The sequence below is a fragment of the Notamacropus eugenii genome, chromosome 3 (genome assembly GCF_028372415.1).
Source record: "Notamacropus eugenii isolate mMacEug1 chromosome 3, mMacEug1.pri_v2, whole genome shotgun sequence".
Classification (NCBI taxonomy): Eukaryota; Metazoa; Chordata; class Mammalia; order Diprotodontia; family Macropodidae; genus Notamacropus; species Notamacropus eugenii.
In genome coordinates, this window is record NC_092874.1 from 82,324,849 (window position 1) to 82,350,331 (window position 25,483).

Sequence of the window (25,483 nt, forward strand, 5' to 3'; positions counted from 1 at the left end):
TAGGCATATACCCACATTTATATCACTATTAGATTTTTAATCCTCCTCTGCCTCCCAACTCCTGTAATCAACTGAATTTACATATATAAATTATTTTTGAGATGAAAAAAGATACAAAGCTGCAATCGTGTATGTGATTTAATTAACAATTGATCATTTAAAAGAGCTATAAATAGGTTCACTAGGTTTCGATGCTAGGGTGGGATAAGTGTGGGGAGGAAATTCATAGGTTTGATTCCTTTCAACATTCCAAATTCCAGACATTGATTGTTTGGCTTTGGTTTATTTAAAAGAGAGTGTTTGACTAGGACTCTTGATTTCGTTGATATAATGTTCCACTGAGAATGCTCCCTTTTCCATTTCAGGTCATCACCTATTCTATAACTCAGAGTCTCTGAGCATAGGTTCTGGGTCAATGGTAGCCGAGTTTTTCAATTCAAAACTTTCTGTAGGAGTCTATTCTACTATACTTTATATCTTACTGAGAAACTAACTCATTGCCCAGACCATGGTGAACATTTCTGCTTTATTCATAGAAATGGTACTTTTAAATTTCAATCTTTTCACCTACTTCTCTAATGAAACTGCAAATGTGAAAAGATGTCTAATTAATTAACTTGCTAAAAATCAAAAGGAATCTTTTTTAGGCAGCTAAGTGACACCTTGGAGAAATTCTGGGAACTGGAGTTCAAATTCAGTCTCAGACATTATTTGTGTGACCTCAGACAATCACAATCTCTGTCTGCCTGACCTTCTTCATCTGTAAAACGAGAATAATAGCCCCTACATCCCAGGATTGTGATGAGAATCAAACGAGATAATATCTGTAAAGTACTTGACACAATGCCTTGCACATAGTAGGTGCTATGTAAATGCTAGCTGTAATAATAATGACAAATGTATTGTCATCCTCATCTTCGACTTTTAAACTTCAAGTTAGTGAACTAAGGAAGAAGGTAATGGTGGTTATAGAATCATAGATTTAGAACTAGAAAGGACCCCAAGAGATGACCACAGAGATGATTATGTCCAACCTTATAATTTTACAGATGAGGAAAATGAGAGCCATTTAAGTTAAGTGACTTTCCCAAAGTAATTGTCAAACTGCACAGCTAGTAATGGTCAGAGATGGCATTCAAACCTAGGTGTTCCTGATTCCAAGTCTAGTACCTTATGCATTACTTTTATTATAGCTTTAAGGTTTTCAAGGCACCTGTCTGAGAAATGTCAGCTATGTGAATATTTATGGCACCTTTGCAGGAAGAAAAGTGGCCAGAAAGGAGGAGAGCCCCCCAAAAATTATATGAATCTTGAACCATGAAAAGAACTCACTTAAACAGAATTAAGTGGGAAGGATATTTCACTTTGAAGGCTTTAGGGAAACCTGGAGAAAGGAGAGATAGCATGAGCAAAGATCTGTAGTCAGATATGAAGATGGCACACTTAGGGGACATTCAGGAGTCTTAACTGGCCAGGAATATTTTGTAATTACTGACCTTGTAATTAGATATATCTCCCAAATGAAAATGTTGACGATGGCATGTCAGAGCAGCACCCGCAGACTTCAACTGCTTCCCAAATTTCCTAAGTTAAAAAAACCATTCCTGGATATCATTTTTACTACCTTTCTTTGTTGTGGTTGAGGGTGCCTTCCTTCCATTAGAGTATTCTAACACAGGGCTTGGTAACTGGTTGCCAGCATTCTTTCCCAAGAGAGTTGAAATGCCTTGTGGCCATGAAGAAGGCCCAAATCCAATAATTTACCCTGTTTCTGCATTATTCCAAATGATTCTATTAGTGGCTAGATGAGGCTGAGGTTAATTAGCTCATAATGAGAGCTGAGCACCTGGGGAGAGGGGCCAAAAAGGCACTAAAGGAAGTCAGGCAAGAAGGACTAAAGTGGGATGTAACAGTGGAAGAGTCATTTGATTGTTTTCTTTGTAATAGTGTGCATCTTACTCATTCTTCAGTTGACAATGCCAATTTGTTCTTCTAAATAGAGGCTGTTTGACCTGTATCCCATAAAAGGATCCTTACACCATCTTGTAAGAAGAGAGTGTGTCTATGTGTGTATACAGTCCTTCGGTTTTAAGTTTTCTCTTCATGTTAGCCTTTAAGTGTAGAGATGACTCTTTGTGATATATCCATGGAGCTGGAGGTCAGTGGCCAATTCAAAGACTTTTTTTCACCACATAAAATGAACCTTTAAGTCACTGAGACCAACAGGAATCAGTCAAAGGATATATGTGCCTTCTCTGAAGCCTGCTCCACTGTGCATCACTTGAAGCAGGCTTACCCCTGATTTAATATTTGACAAGAACATCTCCTGAGCATGCTTCAAAGGGGCCAGGTGCAGCTCATGGGATACGATGCAGAAAATTTAATTTGGGGGTGGGGTGTTCTATCTACTTACACTGAATAATTGTGTCCAGCTTTCTTAGCTCTGCCTACTTCCCTTTACATAAATTCGTGTTTTCCCATGCTTCCCAGGAATCATCATATTCACTGTTTCTTACAACACAATAATAAACTATTACGTTGATGTACCACAATTTGTTTAACCACTTGCCAGCCAATGAGCACCTACTTTGTTTCTAATTTTTTTTACTTCTATGAAAAGTAGCGCTACAAATACTTTTGTGAAGTCATCCAGTATTAAAGTATACATGGATTTAATTTATAGGTTCTTATCAAACTATTTGGAAAATTTCTGGATGTCTTCATCCTCTATAACATATGTTGACCCAGAAGCTGTGATTATGGTGGTCTTTTTACAAATATTATGCCTAGTACTATAATATAAGGTGTCAATGTTTGCCTTTCCAAGTAAAATCTGTATGGCAGATTTTTATTTACCTGAAACATATTTATGTCTTCAGATTTCATGTATTCAAGAATTTGAAATTTGGAGTCCACCAGAGATATTCATCAGTCACTGGACAAAGATCTCATATTTAAAAAACCAATAGTGAATGTAGATAGATTGTCTAAAAACTGTGAGACTTTTACTGTCCTCCATCTCCTTTTCTACCAGTGTGCCACCACAAATCAGAAGCAGACAGGGTCATAGAGGACTGAGGTCTTTTGTACTTAGCTAGTATGGTCCTTAAGAAGCAGGCATTGTCTGTTGATGGTACTCTACTTAAAGCTTTTGCTCCAGTGGTGGATCCTTCAAGAACCCAAGTTACCTCAACACAGCCTTAGAAAATTCACATAGGAAAAGCCAAGAGAGTAGAGAATTTCTACTGTCCAGACTACAACATGAAATTGAATGAAAAGCCCAGAGAGCTGATCCATCAGTTAATCTTGTAGAGACACTATAGATAGGCAATGAAACAGGTCCAGAATTGAGAAAGAGGGGGAAAAAGCTGATCCTCCACTTCTCACTCTAAGTCCAATGTTTTAATGTCAACGGTCATTTAGTAATACCATACGACTATATGGCCTGGAATAGCATTTCTCTGAACTGTTAAAGTTACCAGTCACCCAAAAGACAAAAGAGATAATGCATGGTGTTTGAATATAACCTGAAGCATATGACCAACAAAGAATTAAGAAGGAGAAATAGAATAGAGGTTAGCATCCCCAGATAACATCCTCCAGAAAAGTAGGTGAGCTATTCATGTAGGGACCACAAAAGGATAACCAAAGGAGCTCCTTAAGGACAAGGACAGTTTGGGTTTTGTCTCTGTATATCCAGTACTTTCCATGGTGAACAGAATCAGTACTTAATAAATACTTGTTGACTTGTTGTTGACAGATCTTGGACTCAACTGGTATTTGAAAAAGGCAAAAAAGAAAACCAATCTAGATCAAGCCCCAAGCATGTTAGATGGATTCCCTGCAAAGGACTTACAGAAACTCAATGAGTTTCATTAGATGAAAAGATACGATTGAGTTACAATCTGCATCACCTCTTGAATATAAAAAAACTTATTCTAGAAAATAGCATATGTAAAACAAGTGATTTCACATATGTACATATGTGTGTATGCATATCTACATATGTATATGTATGTGTGTGTATATATATATACACACATATACACACATACATGGGATATACAAGTATTCTATATTACCTAGACTGGAGTAATAACTTTCAGTAAAAGAAATTCAGTAAATCTTTGTTGAATTGAAGTAAATGACACTTTAGTTCAAATGAATTAGTATCAGTTAGCACTGAGATACCAAAGTTAAGCACTGAGCTATCAGAACAAGTTACTAGTTAAGATCCATCTAGACAAATTCCAAATGGGAAAAAAAATTCTTATATTATTTTTAAAATCTTTAGTGAACCACATTATACTCAGTATATATACTGCATTTGAGGGAATTTTATTTCAGGGCCTGAATTTAATATTTACGTATTTGCATTATATATGACCTTCCCAGTGTAGAAAACAAAATTCTGGGCAATATTCAATTACATATTCAAACGAGCAAAAGTCTATCAAACAAGTAGAAAAGATACAGTCTGTTTTTCCTGAGTGTGCCCCTCAAGCACTGTACATTTATTTGTACATGTGTGTTACTATAAAGGAAAATAAGGAACTTAGGTCTTGTTTAAACTTACAAAACTACAGGTCTTAAAAGCCTAGAGTGGAATCTGGGTTAGGCTTAGTAAGTCTTATGGCTCTCCTTTTTTACTGGCTGATCTTTTGATACTTGTCTTAAAAGTTAGACCCTTTGGGAAGAAGTCAGAAAAAGCAGACAGCAGGAACCTGACAGAATATATTTCTTACAAAAAGTGAAGTCTAGCCACAGATCAATGTGGCTGGTTCAACTTAAAAAGCACCTGGTCTCCCCCATCCTAAAACATGTCTTCTCACTTGCTGTCTTCATTTCTGCCTTGCTTGGACCAGAAGTCAGACCAAGCAGATTCAACTTCCAACAATGAAAGAAAGAACCAAGTTGTCCCCACTGTTAGATCTGATGAAATTCTTGATCCTTGCAGAACATTCTTCCTCATATGAGTCAGGGACCCCAGGTTGTCTACTCTACCTGGGTCATATTGCGAAATGACTTACGCAAGACCCACACAGCCATGAAATAACAACGCCAAGATTCAATCTCAGACAACTCCCAATTCAACGATCTCCCTCTGCAAGAATGAACCTAGTGTCGGCAAAGTAGAGGATTGAATGATGAGGAGGAAGGTTCTCTCTTCTTGTGGTTAGAAATGTAATTCACTTGATCTAATTTTTAATCCCAACAAGCCAGGAATGAAGTATAGTAACTGAGAAGAGGCAAGGTGGTGGAGACAAAGAGCACTTAAAGAGGTTTCTAGCCAAGCTGATAAAAGCAAAAGTTCCCTCCAATTCTCAAATTCTGAGTCTGTGTGTGACATTCTTATCTCACCAGCCTGACTGTAAGGTAGATTATTTATGGCAGAAATCATGACTTTTACTTCTTCTATATCTCCCCAGGAGGCAAGCACAGCTCTGGTTATACAAGCAGTCCCCAGTATAAGACTGGTTGACTCATCTCCTTCATTCAGAGAGTTAACTTGGGCTTACTATGATTGAATCATATCATACACACACACACACACACACACACACACACACACACACACACACACACTCAATCCAGGATGGTTTAAGAGACAAACCAATATCCCTCTTTTCAAACTTCTTACATGACAGCAATGGTTTTATTTCTATCATTGTGGGCAAAGGTAATGAGCCAGGGTAAATAAATAAATAAGCAAACACATTAACCAGGCATGGTACTCCCTAAATAATTACCTTTCTACTTACTTGCATATGCCAACCAAGAAATTCAAAGCCATTATCCAAGAGAGGAAACCCATGTTTGGTACACCCACCCAAGGAAAGCCTAATTTGTACACCATTTATAATTTATGTGGGTTCTCCATATGTATTTACAGAACAATTGTAAAAATAATGAGCATTTGCTATCACAGCCACAACAACATATGGGAAAGTCTGTTAACCTCTGAAACAGCACTTAGGGAAGAGACACACTTTGCCGTGAACGTTTTTACAGCCTTTCCTGGTGGAAAAGGGAAAAGGAGAGGCAAAACTATGTTTGGTGAGGTTTTTTTTTCTTCCAGGAGATAGAGCTCAAATGATCATCAACTCAATTAACTTTTCAAAGTGGATTTTTTTAACTCCTGTAATTAGTTATATAAAATGAGAATTAGCATGGTATAGTGAACAGAACTGGCTTCAAGTCAGAAAGATCTGCTGGCTGTGTGACCCTAGCCTGGTCACTCAACTGCTCAGTGCTCTATGAACTTGTCTGATACTATAACTTTCACAGAAGATGCTGACCTATATTAGAAGAAGAAATTCCCTATGCCAATAAAATCACCTAGTTTCAAAGAAAAACTTCAATCTGTTTAATACATTTGCTAACAGAGCAAGTTTGCCTGGTTTTTCACCCAAATTGATTGAATTGACTTGACTGGGCTGTACATAGACTCAGACATGGAATTTCTGCAGAAAAAGAATGCAATTTTAAAAAAATGAGGTCTTACTCTGAATGCCACATTTTCTGAAGGTCTTTGATACAGCAGCATCCCAGGATGGCCAGGTAGAATGGTGAAGAACCTTGAGATTGTATCATAGGAACATCAGTTAAAGAAACTAAGAATGTCTGAATAAGAGGGAAGACTTAATAGGGAGTGTGATATCAGTCTTTGAGTTTAGGATGGGCTGTCATGTGTAAAAGAGATTAAATTTCTGCTTCACCTCAGTGGGCAGAAACAATGGGTAGAAGTTACAGAGGGGCAGCTATAAACTAGAAGCAAGGAAAAACTTCCTAATAATGAGAACTGTCAAAGAAAATTAAAAAGACTGCTTCCAAAGACAATGGATTTTCCCTCACTTGAGAATTTAAAAAAAAAACTGGATCAAACAAAAGTTAGAAAGCATTATGGGATGTGAAATGGACAATTTTGATTACGTTAAATTTATAAAGGTTTGCACAAATAAAACCAAGATTCTAAGGAAGGGAAATTGGAGAAAGTATTTTACAGCAAAGACAAAGTGTCTCTGATAAAGGCCTCATCTCTCAAATACATAGAGAACTGTGTCAAATTTATAAGAATACAAGTCATTCCCTCAATTGATAAATAGCCAAAGGATATTAACAGGTAGATTTCAGAAAAATAAATCAAAGCTATCTATAGGCATGTGAAAAAAATGCTGTAAATCACTATTGATTACGGAAATGCAGATTAAAGCAACTCTTGGGCACCACATCACACCTATCAGATTGGCTAATATGACAGAGAAGGATGTAACAAATGTTGGAGGGGATGTGGAAAAATTGGGACACTATTGAACTGTTAGTGGAGTTGTAAACTTGATCCAACCATTTTGGAGAGCCATTTGGAACTATGCCCACAGGGCCATGAATCTGTGCACACCCTTCGACCCAAGTCTGTTTCCTAAAGAGACAAAGAAAAAAGGAAACGTACCTATATTTACAAAAATATTTATAGCAATTCTTTTTTGTGGTGGCAAAGAATTGGAAATTGAGAGGATGTCCATCAATTTGGGAATGAATGAACAAGTGGTATATGATTGTAATGGAATACTATTGTGCTATAAGAAATGACAAGGAAAATGCTTTTAGAAAAACCTGGAAAGGTTTATATAAACTGATATACAATGAAATGTGTAGAACCAGGAGAACATTATACACAGTAACAGCAATATTGTGCAATAATCAATTGTGAATGACTTAGCTATTCTGATCAATGCAATGATCCAAGACAGCTTGGAAGGACTTATGATGAAAGTGCCATTCACCTTCAGAGAAAGAGCTGATGGAGTCTGAATGCAAATTGAAGCACATTTTTTTAACTTTCTTTATTTTTCCTGCATTTTTTTCAATATAGCTAATATGGAAATATGCTTTGCATGATTTCACATATTCAATTGATATCACATTTCTTGCCTTCACAAGGGTCAGTGGCAAAGAGATGTAGTAAAGTCAGAATTCAATTTTTTTTAAATGAAGGCTAAAAAATAAAAAAATATATTCATCGTTTTTAAAGAAAGAAAATTGGATGATCCATTTGTATATATTGTAGAAGATATTCTTGGCCAGGTATAGGATAGGATGGTCACTGAGATCCCTTAAAACTCAGAAAGTCTGTGAACCTCAGAACAGGAATTCTGTACTCCTCTGCAACCAGCCTTCGCACTTAGTAAAAACTGGTACAAACTTGTAACACTAGGCAGCAAACTGGAGCAGTGAACAGAGCACAGGACTTGGAGGCAGAAAGCCCTGAGTCTGAATCCTACCTCAAACACATCTCCACTCTATGACCTAGGCAAATGACTTGACTTTTCTGACCTGCAATTTCCTCATTTAGTTTCTAAATAAGATAATCCTAGCATCTACCTCAGAGGGTTGTTTTGAGGATCAAATGAGATTTTGTACATAAGTCAATAAGCATTAATTAAACTCTTATCATATGCCAGGCTCTTTGCTAAATACTGAGGAGAAGAAGAAAGGAGAAAACGGAACAAGAAGCTTATATTCTAAAGCATTTTGCTGACGTATCATATGAATCCTAGTTGTGGTGGTGGTGGTGGTGGTAGTGGTGGTAGTGGTGGTGTTATTACATGAGTATAGTTAGACTGGAGGCAGTCTAGATATTGTACCTTTATAAATCCACCCTGGTGTTTATTTTTCACCTCCAGTGCTTTGCTGGCAAAGAGGGTAATGTTAGACATGAGCAATGGCTGCTTGTTAGATATGTCCTGGACAGGGAGGTTCACGATCCCTGACAGGATAAATGAGGATGGGGAGAAGCTAGGTCAGAAGGATGTGAGGGACACATTCTAGCATTCTTAATATTTTGTCCTCGTATATGAAAATGTCAGATGGTGAAAAGCAAATGGAACCGGGCATCCAAGTGTCTTCTCGTGTCCTCCAGGTTTGTTCCAGACAAGCTCCACCTAGGAACCAACTTACAACCCACGGGCCTTCTTTTTATGAAGATGTGTGTCCTTCCTCAAATGTTCCTTCTTTTCTCCCTACCACATAACCAGAGAACAGGAACCAAATAGTTATGAAACTAAAAACCTTTTAGCTAAGTGTTTGGCTAAGTAATTTTTCATACGTTATTAAAGGGCATGGCACAGTGGATACAGTGCCAGGCTTGAGGTTGGTAAAACTTACCTTCCTGAGTTCAACTCTTACTAGCTGTGTGACCCTGGGAAAGTTACTTAATCCTGTTGTCTCAGTTTCCTCATCTGCAAAATGAGTCTCAGAAGGAAATGACAAACCACTCCAGTATCTTTGCCAAGAAAACCCCAAATGGGGTCAAAAGTCAGACTCAACTGAAAAAAACTAAAGAAACAACAACATATTACATGGCAGTGGATTAGTTCCAAAGAGTTTCTAGGACCATCATAGAGGAGAGGGGACTTCTAATCCAACTTCTTTAATTTTCACAAAAAAGGTTAGGGACCAAATAGGTCAATTAACTTATCTAAGGTCACAAAGTAAGTGGAAGATCCAGAGTCAAACCCAGGTCTCTCCTCCAACTCCAAATACAATTCTCTTTCTACCACACTGCACTAAATCCAGGGCCACGCATGGGATGGGTAGAGAGGAATGAATCCCATCATGTCTACTCAATACCCATTCCCATGTAGGGTTTTGATCCATGTGAAATAAAGGCAAGTTTTGCTAAATGTTACAAAATGTTAACCTGAAGGCTATTAGCCCTTCTCCCTTGTTGTCTGCCTCCACAGGAGGTATCCAAAGCGACTCACTTTATACCCTGTTCCATCACCAAATCAGGAAAGGTTTATGTGATCACTTTTCACTGACATGAACCAATGCTATCCAAAATCATATTCCAGGTTTTGGGGGCAAGAAAAGAACAATAATGATTTCCAATTCTCAAAATGATATAGGGAAATATGCAAGGATGTATTTCATGTTCTCAGAGTCAGGACCAAAGTGGTCCTCAGAGATGGAATTGAATTTAGGAAGGACGGTCGATAGTGGAAATTTCACTGTCCATCTACCATCTACTCTTCTCACCTAAGTTACAAATATCCTGGTATTTGTATCTTCCAGGAGTTTGCCGATTCAGTGTACCAGCTGGTCACACAGAAGTTTCAAGAGTTGACGGACAACCTGACTTCCACGCATGCCCGTCACAAATCTCTGGCAGGAATTGTCATGACCAAAGGTAATTCATTTCCTTTTTCCTTTTGTGATGGAAATTTCGTATTAGGTAGGAAAAATGATATATTATTTACCTGGTCCATATCAATAACATATATTCTTTTCTCTCTGAAAAAACAGCAAAAGATAGTAGGTGGAATCCAAATAGCCAAAATTAGACACATTTTTAGTTTTGCTTAAGTAAATAAATACACATTACTCCATGGCATTGGATTAGTTCAAAAGAGATGTAGGATCATTGTATTCAGAGGGGTGAAGAATTTAGAAAATCTTGTAGTCCCACACCTTCATTTTATAAGTAAGGAAGTTAATGGCCCCTGAAAAGTAAAGGAAAGCAGAAAAGAATGAAGAAGAAAGGTAGCCCCAAACCTTTAGCAAAATTTCAAAAAAAAAATTGACAGAGAATATAATTAACTCTATTTTAGAAAACTATCATTATGCAAATATATTCCCATAATAAAAGGTAAAACAAATACACAACTGACTTTCCTCCTTATTATGTTGAGGTTCCCCACCCCCAAGTTTTCTTTCTAAACAAAAGTTTAACTGTTGAGATTTTTGTCTTTTCTTTTAAAGCTGGAGGCATTAAGCTAAGGTTAGATAAGGTCACCAAATAGCTGATTTTGGATTGATGGCTAAGAACAAATCTTTTCTTTCTCACCCACCCCTCCACCCCCAGTAAATAAGCCCTGAAACCTTCAACTCTCAGCTCTGTCGACATCGAAATAAAGACACCATTCAGTTGCCCAGTTTTTGCCTCAGGGGCCTGGCAGATGGCTGCCACTTCCACAGGTGAATGAAAGCCCGGGTGCAAATGACCTTTCTGTGACAGAGGGGGAGGTGTTGATGGTGGTGTTAGGGCAGCTCTCTCTCCTTCCCACTGGCCAAGTGGTATTTGTGTGACTCGCTCAGCAGCAGTTAGCTCACATAGCCTTTGTACAGTGTGAGACAGCTGAAGGGGACAGCGCTAGCTTTGGGGGAGGTGAAAAGGGGGAGGAGGGCATGAGTGAGGGCGGCAAAGCCAAGGAGGGGAGCAGTGGATCATCCAAAGCTTCTCATTCCTTACCACGCTTCAGAACAATTGCAAATCCATATGGAATGTCTTTCTGCCTTTTCCTGATCATTTTTTATTTTTAGATTCCATTTCTTTTTCTCTTATTACTTTTTTTCTTCCTCTCTCTACTTCTTTAATCACTTTATGTGATAATGATAGGGGGCATAGAGAGGTAGATGTATGTACATATCTATATGAATATATACACATTATTGTGTATACTATGTGAGCATATATATATGTATTGCATATATTATGTGTACTTATCACTTTATATATGTTATCTCATTAGGTTCTCACAACAACCTCATGATCTCAGTGCAGTTATCATTACCAGTTTCCTGAAGAAAGAACTAAGGTTGAGAGAGGATAATGATAAACTCAGAGGCTCACAACCAATATGTGTTTGAGGCGAGATTCAAACTCGGGTCTTTCTGTTTCTAAGTCCAACATTCTCTCCACTCTGCCACCTTGCTCCATAAACAGCAATGGACTAGAAGCAGAAGCCCTCGGTTGCATTTCTGGTCCTTCTGTTTATTACTTAGTTTTTTAGCTTTGTCTCTTACTTAGAGGTCTAATTCTTATGGTTCATTCCTGTCTTTTCTGTTTTCCAAAGTGTCAAAAAGACAGTCCATGTTGGCAAGGAAGGGTCAAAACATAATTGTTTCTCTCCTCCCCATGCCCAAGTCCTGATGTGAGATGATCATCATGGGGGAGAGAAAATAAATGAACACATCCAATATTTTTCTGGCTGGTTTTCTTCAAGGCCAGCATTCATCACATTTAGGCTCCACAAGTCTGCTTAGTACAGGACAGCAAAGGAGAAAGTTTCCCATGGCAGGTGTCTTCCATCACTCCTGCTCCATATCACTCATTATTTCACAGCTGTCTTTCAGTGATGGACACAGAAGGGTATTTTAGTCCAGAATATCTCATTAACTAGAGAAAGGTAAGAGCCCCTTTCATTACAGGCACTGGCCACTGCAAAGGAAGGCAAGTAACTCTACCACTGGGCTTAAGGAATGGTTTGAATTGACTTGTAAGCTTTCCTGTCTGCTACCACCAGAGTGATTGGTCAGACTCCAAATTAGAGAGGAAAACTCTAGCTGAAAGCTTTCCTTCCCATGATGGTATTCTAGTCTATGACATCAGGGAAGAAATAGGGTCAGGCAAGGCATAGATAATCAAAATCGTGTATACCCATTGCCGCATTGGAGGAAGACATTGTTAAATCCTCTATTTTAAAAACAACTGGTTACTCATAAACACCTACTGGTCACTTAGTTTCAACCATTTATGATTATTTCTGTGCTTGTCTGTAGTAAATTTCAAAACTGATTGATTTCACAATGATCAGTTATTTGATTGAAGGTGATATTTTGTTACTCATTCTAATTCAGTCTGTAGACCTCATCTGAGATTTTAAAAGTTCTGAGTCTGCCAGATGCACAAACATCTGGACTGAAAATAACGAATCCAAGCAATCATCTTTATATTTGTTCTATATGAATATAAGCACCTGAGTATCTGGAGGTAGCCAGTGTGCTTATGATGGATTAAATCAATATCTAATGATAATACAAAGGGCAGCTAGATGGCACAGTAGATAGAGTGCCAAGCCTAGAGTCAGGAAGACTCATCTTCCTGAGTTCAAATCTGGCCCCAGACACTTACTAGCTGTGTGACCCTGAGCAAGTCACTTAACCCTGTTTATCTCAATTCATCTATAAAATGAGCTGGAGAAGGAAACAACAAACGACTCCAGGATCTTTGCCAAGAAAATCCCACATGGGGTCACAAAGAGTGGAACATGACTGAAAAACTACTGAACAGCAACAATGACAATACAATTTTGCATCCCAACTGACAGTTCCAGTAATGTGTTTGATGATCTATACTGTTCCTACATGCAAAAACAGTGAAGCTAACATTTATATGCCTAAAAATTTACCAAGCACTTTATATACATTATCATGTAAAACTAGCAACATCTTTGAGGTATATCATTTAGGTGTTATTTTTAAATTTATTAGATATATTTCATTTTTATACCACCTGTATTTCCTAATATATCCCTCTCCCACCTATGGACCCTACTGTTCTAAATATTCACTCAGTGACATTTTTTTTTATGTTGGACCTTCCAACAATGATCTACCCAAATTCTAGAGGACTTCCTCTCTTAACCTCTTTAATATTTTAACAATGAACAGTTTTACATTTAAAATGATCTCAGGGCAGCCATCAGACTGTCTATCTGTTATCCTTTGCTCTTGATAGATCATTAGCCTACCACATTTTTTGACTAAGCATGTTCCAAGTAAGATCTTTAATGATATACCAGTCCTTGCATGAAGGTCATCGTTGGAAATCTGCTGCAGCCTTTTCTCACCCTTTGGTTCTTTGGAGATTATGTCATTCCTACATCCATGACTCCATAGCATCACCAAAATAACATGGATTAAAAAGTTTTGTCCAGAGGAGAAACTAAGAACATGTAGAGCAAAGTACAGTTTTGAACATGCAATATACTGTCCACAAAAAAAAAATGTTATTAAATATTTACCTTCTGAGTAGGCAGCCAAAAATAATAATAATTAGGGCAGTTGCTGAAAAGATTTTTGGTCACACTTCCAGGACTGGGTTGAAAGCCTTAGTTTTAACAATCTCTTCACAAGCATGTTCTCATCAAGTTGCATTTCCTGCAACTTAAATCATTCCCCACAACATAATCACCTTTTAACTGTTGTACCAAGATTCAGCTCCCACAGACCACCAGAGTCAAAATTAAGGAGGGATGACAACTAGAGCTTTGTCTAAGGGCACTGAGTGGGTAGAGACTTTTCATCTCCATAAAAATGTTCCACTGTAGGTAGACACAAAGTGGGGAGAAGCTGGAAAAACCCGGTGCCCAGCTTGTTGATTCTTAGATTAGGAGTAGCAAGGAACATGGTGAGTCAGAAAAATGTTGCCCCATCCAACCAGGCTCTGAGTCACAAGTGTAGTATAGGAACAATTGACAAACAAGTACGGATCCTAGATCACATGCCACCCATGAAAAGAGAGTTCTCTGGGGGTCTCTCAATATCTTCCATCCAAAGAGAGGGATGATAAAACTTCAACAAAGCCTTTGGATAAATGGGGGAAAGGTATCCCCCACAGCAAGGTCACACACCCCACAAATGAATTTGTTTCAATCACCAGAATCTCTACTTGTGGCTGAGTTGAGCAGAACATCAAAGGCTAACCTACTGCTACAGTCAAACTTAGCAAAACCTTTGTAAACTAGCTTAAAACCCATGCATCAAAGTAACTTGACCCCAGAATGTTGGTGAGGAAAGGGTCTGTCTTATTGAAGAAAACATGGAGAAAATCTCAGCTTATTTAATAATAGAATACTGTATTTTTTCTAGTCTTCGCATATTTAAAGTTGTTATGAAGATCCAGAGTGCATTTTTTCTACAATGGAAATTACCAGACCCAGTAAAGATTTCTGTCAGTCATCCTGCCCATCACATTCTCCTGACTTCAAGAAAAAAATCAAGCCTTTATAGTAAGCAAGAGGAAGCTGGTATTTAAAAATTGTTTTCCCATTTATACTTGATAAATCCTGACAGTTTAAATAGTCAGAAATATCTTTTTTTTGTCACCTAAGTAGCATTTGTAAAAGTTCATCTTCATAGGGCCCTGGTAGAGGAAGGTTATTAGTAGATGTTTTTCCTCTCCCAATCCAATTTTCTTGCTTTCTTTCCTATATAGCTGACAATCACTTTGATCTTAAAATCAAACAGAGAGGTCTTTTCATATGTCTCCTATGGGGGGAGAACAAGATACGAGTTGGGCAAAAAGCCCCTAAATAGCAATTGCATGCTGTGATAAAAGATGGAAAAGCATCATCTGTATCTCAATGAATTGATCTTAATTGCTAAGTAGAATACAGAGAAAATTAAAGTTGATGATACGTCTCCATGGATCTTTTTGGGCATAGTAAGATTCATAAAGTCTGACATCTAAGCACAATAAGGAATATTGACTGTCAATTGATTTTAGGCCCTTTAGATTAATTGTGAAGTTTGAACTTTATAAAATTCTGTGCTGTATCACACCGTACTTACCACTGTTATGTGCCAGGAAGGATGCTATTGATACTGCTACTTTATATACCCTCCCTTGAGCCAAACAGAAGAAAGATGGAAAAGAGGGAGCTGGTTCCAGTGCTTTTCACCATGTTATTAACTGGCTAACTAGCAAATGCTGTGGTAGTAAGAGCAGGATAAATCTATATGGTACTCTTTGCCTAATTCCTCCTTTATAACTGCAGTTTAACTTGGGAATTGATTGAGCACATGAAAAAAGAAGGGCTTGCTTCGAGCAAGTCATGTGATGGCCCAGAAAAATTAACAGATCTGAGACACAGGTTTGAATCCTCACATGGCTCCTTACAAACCTCTGTGGCCTATGGAAACGTGCTTCCTCCCCCTGGTCCTCAGTTTCACCGGTAAAATGAGAGAGTTGGACAAGGTGCTCTTTGAAGAGCCTTTCCAACTCTAAATGCCTTGATATTAGGCCTCCCATCCGTCAGCCTTTGGGTACACCTGAATCCCCAAAATACTCTGTATTGCTATGTTATTGAAGGAAACAAGCAGGCCTTTTCAACAACTAATCTCTATTGCAGTCCAATTGTCCAAAGAGCTTCAATTAAAGAAAGGAAAAAGAAAGCATGCTAATAACATTGTAATTCAGCTTTCTTGAAATATCATTCTTCACGCTCCCATAAAAGTATTACCACATCTCTGGCTGTGGCTGAAATGGGGTGAATGTTTTATGTGAGATATTCTTGAATCTCCTTTAACCAGGAGAATGACAGTATCTCAGAGTTGGAGGAGACCATTCAGTCCAGCCCTATTTGAAGCATCTCCAGTATCCATGACAAATGGCCATCTGTCTTCTTCTTGAGCATCTGTACTGAAACACTTGGTGGATCGTGAGATAGCCCACTCTATGTTAGGATGGCTATTGGTTATTTTGGAAAATTTTACCTCCCATTGAATCAGAATCTGTCTCTCAGTGACTTCCACTTGTGTTTTACTCACACACACACACACACACACACACACGCATCATTAATAAATATTCATTTTTCCTGCAGAGATCCATAGAACTCAGGACACCTCTTCTACAGATAGCCCTTCAAATATCTGAAGTCTTCTCCTTTCTCAAAGAACACCAATCAGATTCTTCCACTAATCTTCATGTGAGTGTTAAGGATCCTCCCCATCCCCAGAGAAGACATGGGCCTTCCATATGATCTTCACTTTGTCAGTCTCTCCTAAAATGCAGAACCACAAAAAACACAGGACTGATATGTCATCCATATTTTACTTATAAGAAAAACATCATAATACTGAATGTGAAAGCCAAGGTCCCCTAAACCTCTAATCCAATATAGGATAGCTACATTGTCATAGTCTCCTTAGGGTCTATTTCAGAGTTTAATGTGGAGAATTTCCTTTTGGTGAGGTACTGCTGGTATTTATAAGAACAACAAAAATATTATTATTAATTACCATCCTAAGATGAAGCTCTGGTGGTGGAAGAAGGAGTTAAAGTGTGGGAGGGGCTGAGACAAGGTCTCCAAAAGAGTGCTGAGCAGTGGGACCAAGACGTAGAGTCCCAGCCACAAGGACAGAAGAGAGCTCTGCTAGGGGAAAGAAGGGATGGAAATGGGGACAAAAGGATCTTCCGAGAGGATTTGCAATTTAGAGAAGGACAGACAGTGGTAGAAGTAATTTCCAGTAATGGGTATAAGGTGGAAACAGAACCCTTGGAAGGGGTAAGGATTTCTGGTAGCAGTTCCCAGCTGCCACTGGGGGCTCATCAGATGCAGTGAGAGGTTCATAGTGTCAGTGAGCATCATGGAGGGTGGCAAAAAAGTGCTACATAGTGTACCATGAGAGGTGAGAGGAAATCCCTTCTAGGGGATTCTCCATGTAAATGAGGAAGAGAGGCCAAATTCCTAGCTGGGGAACTCATTCATAATAGAAGACATTCTTGACTGAAGCATTGGTAAATTGGGGACCTGAGCTGTTTCTCAGTGAAACAGAAATTTCAATTAGACCACCAACCTCCCTACAAGCCAGAAGATCCAAAAGAGCCAGAGGCAAAACCTACATCTATCCTCAAAAGATCAGAAGGGGGTTAGACTCAGACTGAAGTTGTCCCCCCCTTCCAATTTAACCATTAATAAGACTCCCCCACCCTACTTCTGGAGAACTAGAACACTAAGAGAGCATATGCAAAAGTAACAAGTTGGTGCTTACCAATGAGGAAAACTGTTCGATTTAAAATCTTCGGCCCTTTGAATTATTCATGAGTGCTGGCTTTATATTCTCATTATTCCTGGCTGTGTTGGTTGGGACAAGTCCTTCATGTCAGATACTTCCAGAGAAATAGGGGCTACTTAGCAATCAAATCCAGTTCCTCATTTTTTTTCTTTGATGTGGGAGACTGAGTTGCTAATGGAGCAAGCTGCCTGTCCATCCCTAAATGGGGAGACAAACAGCTTTCTCAAACTCTTAATTGCCAATCATTTCTTGTCATTCTTTTTTTTCTTTCTTAAGCAGGTATGACTGTAACATTTAATATCTGTACTAAACAAATACAGATGATGCACAGTAGAAGCCTTTTATAACTACACTGTGAGGGAACATAGGAGAGTCAGGGTTTTTTGGGGACTGTGATTTCACAGGTAGACACAACGCCTCATAAGCAAACTCCCTCTAACAGAGCTGACTAGCAGCTCATCTGCATTTATGATCTTAACAAGTTGCTTGGCACATTGAAAGGTTAAGTGACTTTCCCAGAGTCAAACAGAAAGTAGGGGGATTTGAACCAAGTCTTCTTGATTCTGAGGTCGTGTCCCCACTATGCTATGCCTCTCAGGTTAAATTAGATTTTTGTTAAGAATAATACTACCTTATAGGTTGGGCTTTTCAACGCTTTCTTGTTAATCTCAATGAATCTTTGAGAGCATGACTTACCTCATATTACCTGAATCTATGTAAGAATGAGTCAGGTTATAAGGGAATTCTACTTTTCAATTCCTTAAAAATGATTTTACACCAGGGGATTTTTAACATGATGTCCACAGACCCTTAAATGACCCATGGATAAAGTTCAGGAAGCCAGTGAACTTGATAGGGAAAAAAATGCATCTTCACTAACTTCTAATTGAAGTTTAGTATTTCCTTTGATTGCCTATTTGTGGCAGAGAAGGTAGAAGTCTACAACTGCTTCTGCCCAGTTCCAAACTCCATCATCCAAAACACTGTTCAGTTCAGTAGGGAAATGATGATTTGGTCTCATTTGGCCCAAACAAGCTGGTGAATGAGATTAATGTTTCACTTTTCTCATTCTTCTCATCCTGTAGACCTAGCTAATACTAAATATCATCAAATCATGAATATTGAAAGGATACACTTATAAAGGTACTCTGGAATATGGTAAAGAATCATAGTACCTAGAACCATGCTCAGAGTTCCAATCTATCAATCCGCAAGCATTTATTAAGGGCCTACTATGTGCATGGCACTACACTAGGCACTGAGATACAAAAACAAAAAATGAAACAATCCCTCCTCTGAAAGTTTCCTTTCTGTCAAATGAGATGTGCATATACAGATAAATATGAAATACATACAAGGTGGTTAACTATCAGGTTTTGACTGTCCCAAATGACCATTTCATCATTCTATGATCCTGTGATATATTGGGAAGTCATCAAGAAAGTTTGGAAGCATGGGAGTGTTACCTCCAGGACCACAGGTACCTTTAAAACAATTGGTTACATTAGTACTCATAGTAGTGGAGGTCATGGGATGAGTAGCTGATATTCAAAATATGTGCAAACATGTCAGAAAAAAACTACCTGTTAATTATACTGAGTCTATAGGAGCACAGAACTGGAGATAGAAGGTTTGTGGGGGACCATCTCCTCCAAACCCTCCATTGTATAGATAAGGGAATCTCTGGGAAGTTAAATGATTTGCTGACACTCACACAGCTAATAGCAAATGAATTTAGACCCAAGCCTCCCTGACTCCATGTCCAATACTGTATACAGTCAGGTAAGAATCCTCCTCAATGGGACCCTGATTGGACCTGCAGGTGTGCGACTCTGAAAATTAAGAGTGATATGAAAAAAAAATACTAGCTAGAAAGGATACGCATGCATGCACACACACACCCATTACTGCCTCTGGAATGATTGGATCATTGTTCCCTCCATTCAGCCATAGGAAAGGGAAGACCAACGTAAGTATAAACTATTCCATATTCCTACCTCCTTTGAGTAGAAAGGGCTAATAAAACTTATTGTGGCAGCAAAATGACAGAGTGGATAGAGTGCTGCAGTTAGAATGACTCATTTTCCTGAGTTCAAATCCAGCCCTAGACACTTACTTAGCTGTATGACCCTGGGCAAGTCACTTAACCCTGGTTGCCTCAGTTTCCTCATCGAAGACGTTGGCCTTCCCTTTCCTATGGCTGAATGGAGGGAACAATGAGCCGGAGAAGGAAATGCCAAACCACTCCAGTGTCTTTGCCAAGAAAACGCCAAACAGGGCCACAAAGAGTCAGACGTGACTGAACAACCACAACAAAAATTGTGACATTAAATAGATGACTAACACCCCTAAAGTATCAAAGGGCCAGAACTAACAGTGGTTTGCATCATTTGATTATTGGACTCATAATTAATAGGCAATTTTTTCTGACATGTTTGCACATATCTTGAATATCAGGTGCTCATCCCATGACCTCCACTAATATGAATAGTAATGTGAACAATTGTTCTGAAAGATACCAACATTAGGACTGTAAATAGTTTTGGAAACAGGAGGGGGAGTTGTTATTTTGTGGGGACGGGACCTAAGAAACTTTGAAAAGAAATATAAAATATATATATATGTGCGTGTGTGTGTGTGCATGTGTGTGTAAACTTATTTGACTACTCAAAGTTGACTGATCTTGTCATTTTATTTGTTTGTGAATATAAATAGTCAATATGCAACACTTGGTTTGCTCATAAAATTATTATTTGGTGTACTTTAAGTTGTTGAGGCCCCTCAAGAATGGGGAGATAGGGGAATTATACAAATCACCATAAGTGATTTGGGGTTTGATTTGAATTGGGTTGTGTGTTTTTTTTTCATTTGGAATGAGTGAGAACTAAAAAAGATCCCCAGGAAAACTTCTCCTCTAACCCTCTAGTTGTTCCTGTCTTTTTTCTAGGCCTTTACATCTCTAACTTAGCCCCAGGTCCAAGTCAGGCATCCTTAAAAGAGCTTGATTGTTACTGAATTAGAGAAAAATTCAGGGAAGGGAAACAGAAATTGTTAAGGAGGGAGACAGATTGAATCACAGGGAAAGATTAAAAGTACATAATGTTGACTTTGGATAAACAATGACTAAGGGATGGGGCTGTAGGCAGATTCTAATAGTCTCTGCAAATATTCAAAGGATGTAAACACCAACGAGGGATAGGAATTGCCAAAGATATGACGGGAGTAATGGAATGAAATTGAGCAGAGGATCATTTAGGCTGAATATCAAGAAAAGTTTGCTAATGGTGAGAGCTATTAAACTGTGGAATAGTCTCTCCCAAGGGAAGTGGTAGAAGCCCCATTACTTGAATCATTAAACTAGAATGGACAAAGTACTAGAAAATAGATGGTTGGAAATGATTCTGTACAAGACCCCTAGGGATAGTCTAGCATATATCTATATAGCTATATATAAAATGCATAATGATATAATCATTTAATCCTCATTCTAATTTATGTAATTTTGTGATTTCATTCTTTAATGAGTATTGGCTTCCTTTATCCTTCCATTTCTTTCTTAGAGATGCTATTTTTTTTCACACACACAAATCAGGTTGTAGAGAAAAGGGAACTAGAGGAGACATGAGTTCTACTAGTTCTATCAACTCATTGTGTGATAGTGAGCAAGTTGTTTGCTCCCTCTAGACTTCAGTTTCCTCAAATTGGGACTTAGATCATACCATCTCTAAGGTCCCTTCCAGCTCAGGACGTTATCTGACTCTAGATAGAATTCCTATAAAACTACTTTATAAAGAGCTAAAAAGTGCTATCTCTGTATTGGATTTACATGATCAGTGCTTCAGTTTAGCATAGATTCTTTCCATAAAACTGAGTATACTGGTGCTATTTACCTTTAGAGGGAGCTATGTTAACAAACTGACGGTAGTGGTGTTCCTTGATACCTAGGAGCAAACCTTCACATAGAGATTCATGTTTACTCAGGTTGTCTATTCCAGGAAATGGTAACTAAATGAAGTGGTTCATCAAAATTCCATAAGTAATCATTTTTTATCAAAACAGAATATCATTAGAAGAATCCAAGAAGTTTACTTTCTTATAAAACTTGGAACCATAAGCCTGGTTCTCCTACGAAAGATGATGGCACAAAAGCCCTATGCCTTTGAGTTTGGCTCTAGCCCTTTAATCTTTTTATCCATGACTCTAGGATTATAGATTTTAAAGGACCTTACAGATCATCTAGTCAAATCTCATTGTAGAGATAAGAAAACTGAGGTCCGAAGAGATCAAGTCATTCATCCAGGTTTTGACTCTAAATCTAGAGATCTTCCTCTTGCATCTGGTTATGTTCAGTCTGCCCCTCATTTATTTGTTGGGGGAGGGAAGGAGAGGGAGAAAGAGACAGAGACAGAGACAGAGAGAGGAAGGACAAGAAAAACATATTAGATAAGACTGATAAAAATCAATTAGATAAATTAGATAGGATAGGTAAAATATATTAAATAGATTAGTTAGTACAGATAAAATAGATGACAGACTGATAGATAACCATAAGGTAGGCAGGTAGCCATTAGGTATTACTTTACTTGTTGGACTTTTTCACAGAAGTAATTCTAAGTGAAGGAATTACCCATCCCTTTGATGGCTAAATGCAGTTTCTTATATTAAAAGAGACCTATCCATAATAGCTAGCATTTATATGGTATGTTAAGGTTTGAGAAATGCTTGAACTATTTTATTCCAGAAATTGAGGGGAAATCCATCAACTGGGGAATGACTGAACAAGTTGTGACATATGAATGGAATGGAATACTATTGTTCCATAAGAAATGGAGAGCAGGGTGGATTTCAGAAAAACCTGAAAAGACTTACATGAACTGATGCTGAGTGAAGGGAGCAGAACCAGGAGACTATCGTACATAGTAATAACAACATTGTGCAAAGACCAACTTTGTTAGACTTAGCTCTTCTGAGCAATGCAATGATCTAAGATAATTCCAAAAGACTCATGATGGAAAATGGTATCCACATCCAGAAAAAGAACTATGGAGTCTGAGTGCAGATCGAAGCATGCTCTTTTCTTTTTTGTTTTTTCTTTCTCATGGCTTTTCTCTTTTGTTCTGTTTCTCCTTTCACAACATGACATGTGGAAATATGGTTAATATGATTACATGTGTAGAGATTACACGCCACCTTGGGGAGTGGAGAGGCTGGAGGGAAGAGGAAAACTTGAGAACTCAAAATCTTATAAAAGTGAATGCTGAAAATTAAAAATTAATTAATTAATTAAAACTTCAAAAAGAACAGAAAGAGCAAAATATTTTAAAATATTTTTGTTTCATTTAATGCTCACAACAGTCTTGTGAAATAGGTGCTATCATTATCCCCCTGGAAAATGAAGAAACTGAGACTAAAGAAAGACTTGCCCAAAGGCTTAGAGCTAGTTAAGTATCTATGGCAGAATTCAGACTCAGGTCTTTCTGCATCCAGATTGAGATCCTTATCCACTATACCATTTAGTTGCCATTACAGCACACAGTAGGTACTTGATGAGTGTTTGCTGAAACTCAGGGTATGGACAGTTATTGGTGATGGACAGAATGCTTAGGAGATAATTCCTAAATCCTTAGTATAGGGGTAGAACCTAGAGAGGAAATGAGGAGCTCCATAACAGAAACAGAAAAAGACAGAAAAATGCCCAGACTACAACTGCCTTCCATAATACCACTTCAAAAAGCTAAGTACTTAAATTCTTCTTAAACCTACATGAAATTTTTGTCTGCAGCATTTTTTTCTATAATTAAGTTCATAACTCCAAAAGGTCCTATGTATTGGAATTTGATCATATTACTGAAGCAGCTTACGCTAAAATACTTCATTCTATTCTATGCCTCAAGTAAGTTTTGAATGGGATGTTTCCAAAAAGTATTGTAAAAATTAGAAGGACTCCCCTACTTCTCATAGTCCTAGATTTGGAAAATAAGTCTGGTTTCACTTTATCTGTATTCTACATAATTTATTTATAACTTGGGCATTAAGTGTCTTAACTTTTACCTTGTGTGTAGTGTTTCTATATCTAGACTCAATCATATTTCACCTTGTAGAGCCCTAGATTTCAGGGGGGGTGGGGAGTTGAAACATAATCTTTATCAGTATTTGGAACATGTGGTATGGAGACTCCTTCAATTCTTGCCTGGTCTTTGCTTTGGCAGAAATAATTTGTGTAATTACCCATATTGGTAGGAACATAAACTGTACCTCGAACCCAAATCTGATGTCTATGAACTTATCACTAATATTATTTTTTACTATATTCTTAAATATATTATACTTTTGTGGGTATGTGAATGTATGTGTGTGTCCATCCTTTTAAAAAGATTTCATCGGAGGGATGCAGTTTATATTTGTATCAGTATTTTGTATGACCACTATACAATTAAAGTCTGATCTGCTATTTTAGTGAAGTATTACAATCATCTAACTCTTGCTAGTGTGTCCTGTGGAAGCATTGGTATGAAGTTGCTGGCAAAGACTGTCTAACTTAAATCATTGCTATTCAATCTTGATTATCAAAGGAATTCATCCTTGAAAATGATTAAAGAATTGGCTATAACAGCAAGGAAGAATGGGAAGGTATTTTTTCATTTTTTGAGTTTTAGAATAGGGGTTCTTAACCTTTTCTTATATCACGGACCCTATTTGACTGTCTGGAAAAACCCCTTCTAAGAATATCATTTTAAAATAATATTGATAATAATAGGAAGGAAATGCTAAGGTTAGAGAAAATAAAGATATATTTTTCCCATCCAAGTTTACAGACATCTTCCCCATCCCTTACCCCCAGCAACTTTGCAGACCATGACTAGCCAGTGCCCCTGTCTGTCTGCCTATCTGTCTGTCTGTCTGTCTCTCTCTCTCTTTCTGCTTCAACTTTATATCTCTCTCCTGTTTCCTTCATCTCAATAAAAAATAATGTCCTTCCTGTGAAGAACACCACAGAACTAGGCCTTCCAAATGCCCCGAGCACCATTTAAACTCCACTGTATTGGCCTTATCTTCCTTTAAAGTTCCTAAATTTGCCATTTACTCCGATTTTTTTCTCAGGAATGTGCAACATACCGTCCACTCACCAAAGGCTATTTAGTAGGCACTCAACTGTGTATTATTTTGATATAATTCACTATTGTGCCTCATTTTTGTCCTTCGTACTCAGAGTGATACAATAGCCAAAGAAAAATTTTGAGTCTTCCTTTAAAGAAATCTGCTATTGCCATTAGTATCGTAAGGGATAAGGACTTAGTCCTTTAATTTCGACAGTATAAGGAAATATTGGGTGAGGAAACTTCCCTCTGTCAATAACACCCACCCTACAACCTATTGTCTTACAGATATGCCTACAACACCAAGAAGTTAAGTAACTTGCCCAGGGTCACACAGCTAGTATTTGTCAGAGAGAGGACTTGAACTTGGGTTTTCCTCACTTCAAGGTCAGTTCTCTGTTATGCTATACTGCCTCTAAATCCTCTACCATCTAACACATTTAAATATTCATAATAGCAGAGCACCACCATGCATCCTTTAACAGTTCAAAGAAATCATGATTTTAACTAACTGGACAGTGACATAGAATTTGATCACTCTATTTGTGCATTATTTCAATCCAGAATTTCCCATAAATGCTTCATAAAGGATTCAACCAGTGCATTGGAATTCAAGAAATAATTTATAGGACTTGTTCAGTTATCATATTCTGCATGTTACGCTCTTCTTTCAAGTTAAAGGATACTGACAGACCATTTGAACTTTCCCATCTCTTGTCCTCCATTTTTGCTAAAAGGTAGCTAATCATAACAAATCATCAATTTGGACCTAGGGAAGGAGGAGAGGAGAGAGAGAGCAACAT

The 25,483-nt window shown here is 37.9% G+C and overlaps 1 protein-coding gene across 2 annotated transcripts in view; it reads left to right on the forward strand.

Moving 5' to 3' along the window:
- Window positions 1–25,483, forward strand: part of ADARB2 (adenosine deaminase RNA specific B2 (inactive)) — a 652,784-nt gene that overhangs the window by 553,116 nt on the left and 74,185 nt on the right. For both annotated transcript variants that reach the window (XM_072652049.1, XM_072652050.1), the window contains one exon: window positions 10,075–10,189. In XM_072652049.1, coding sequence (XP_072508150.1) covers window positions 10,075–10,189 — 115 coding nt within the window. The remainder of the gene's footprint in view (window positions 1–10,074; window positions 10,190–25,483) is intronic.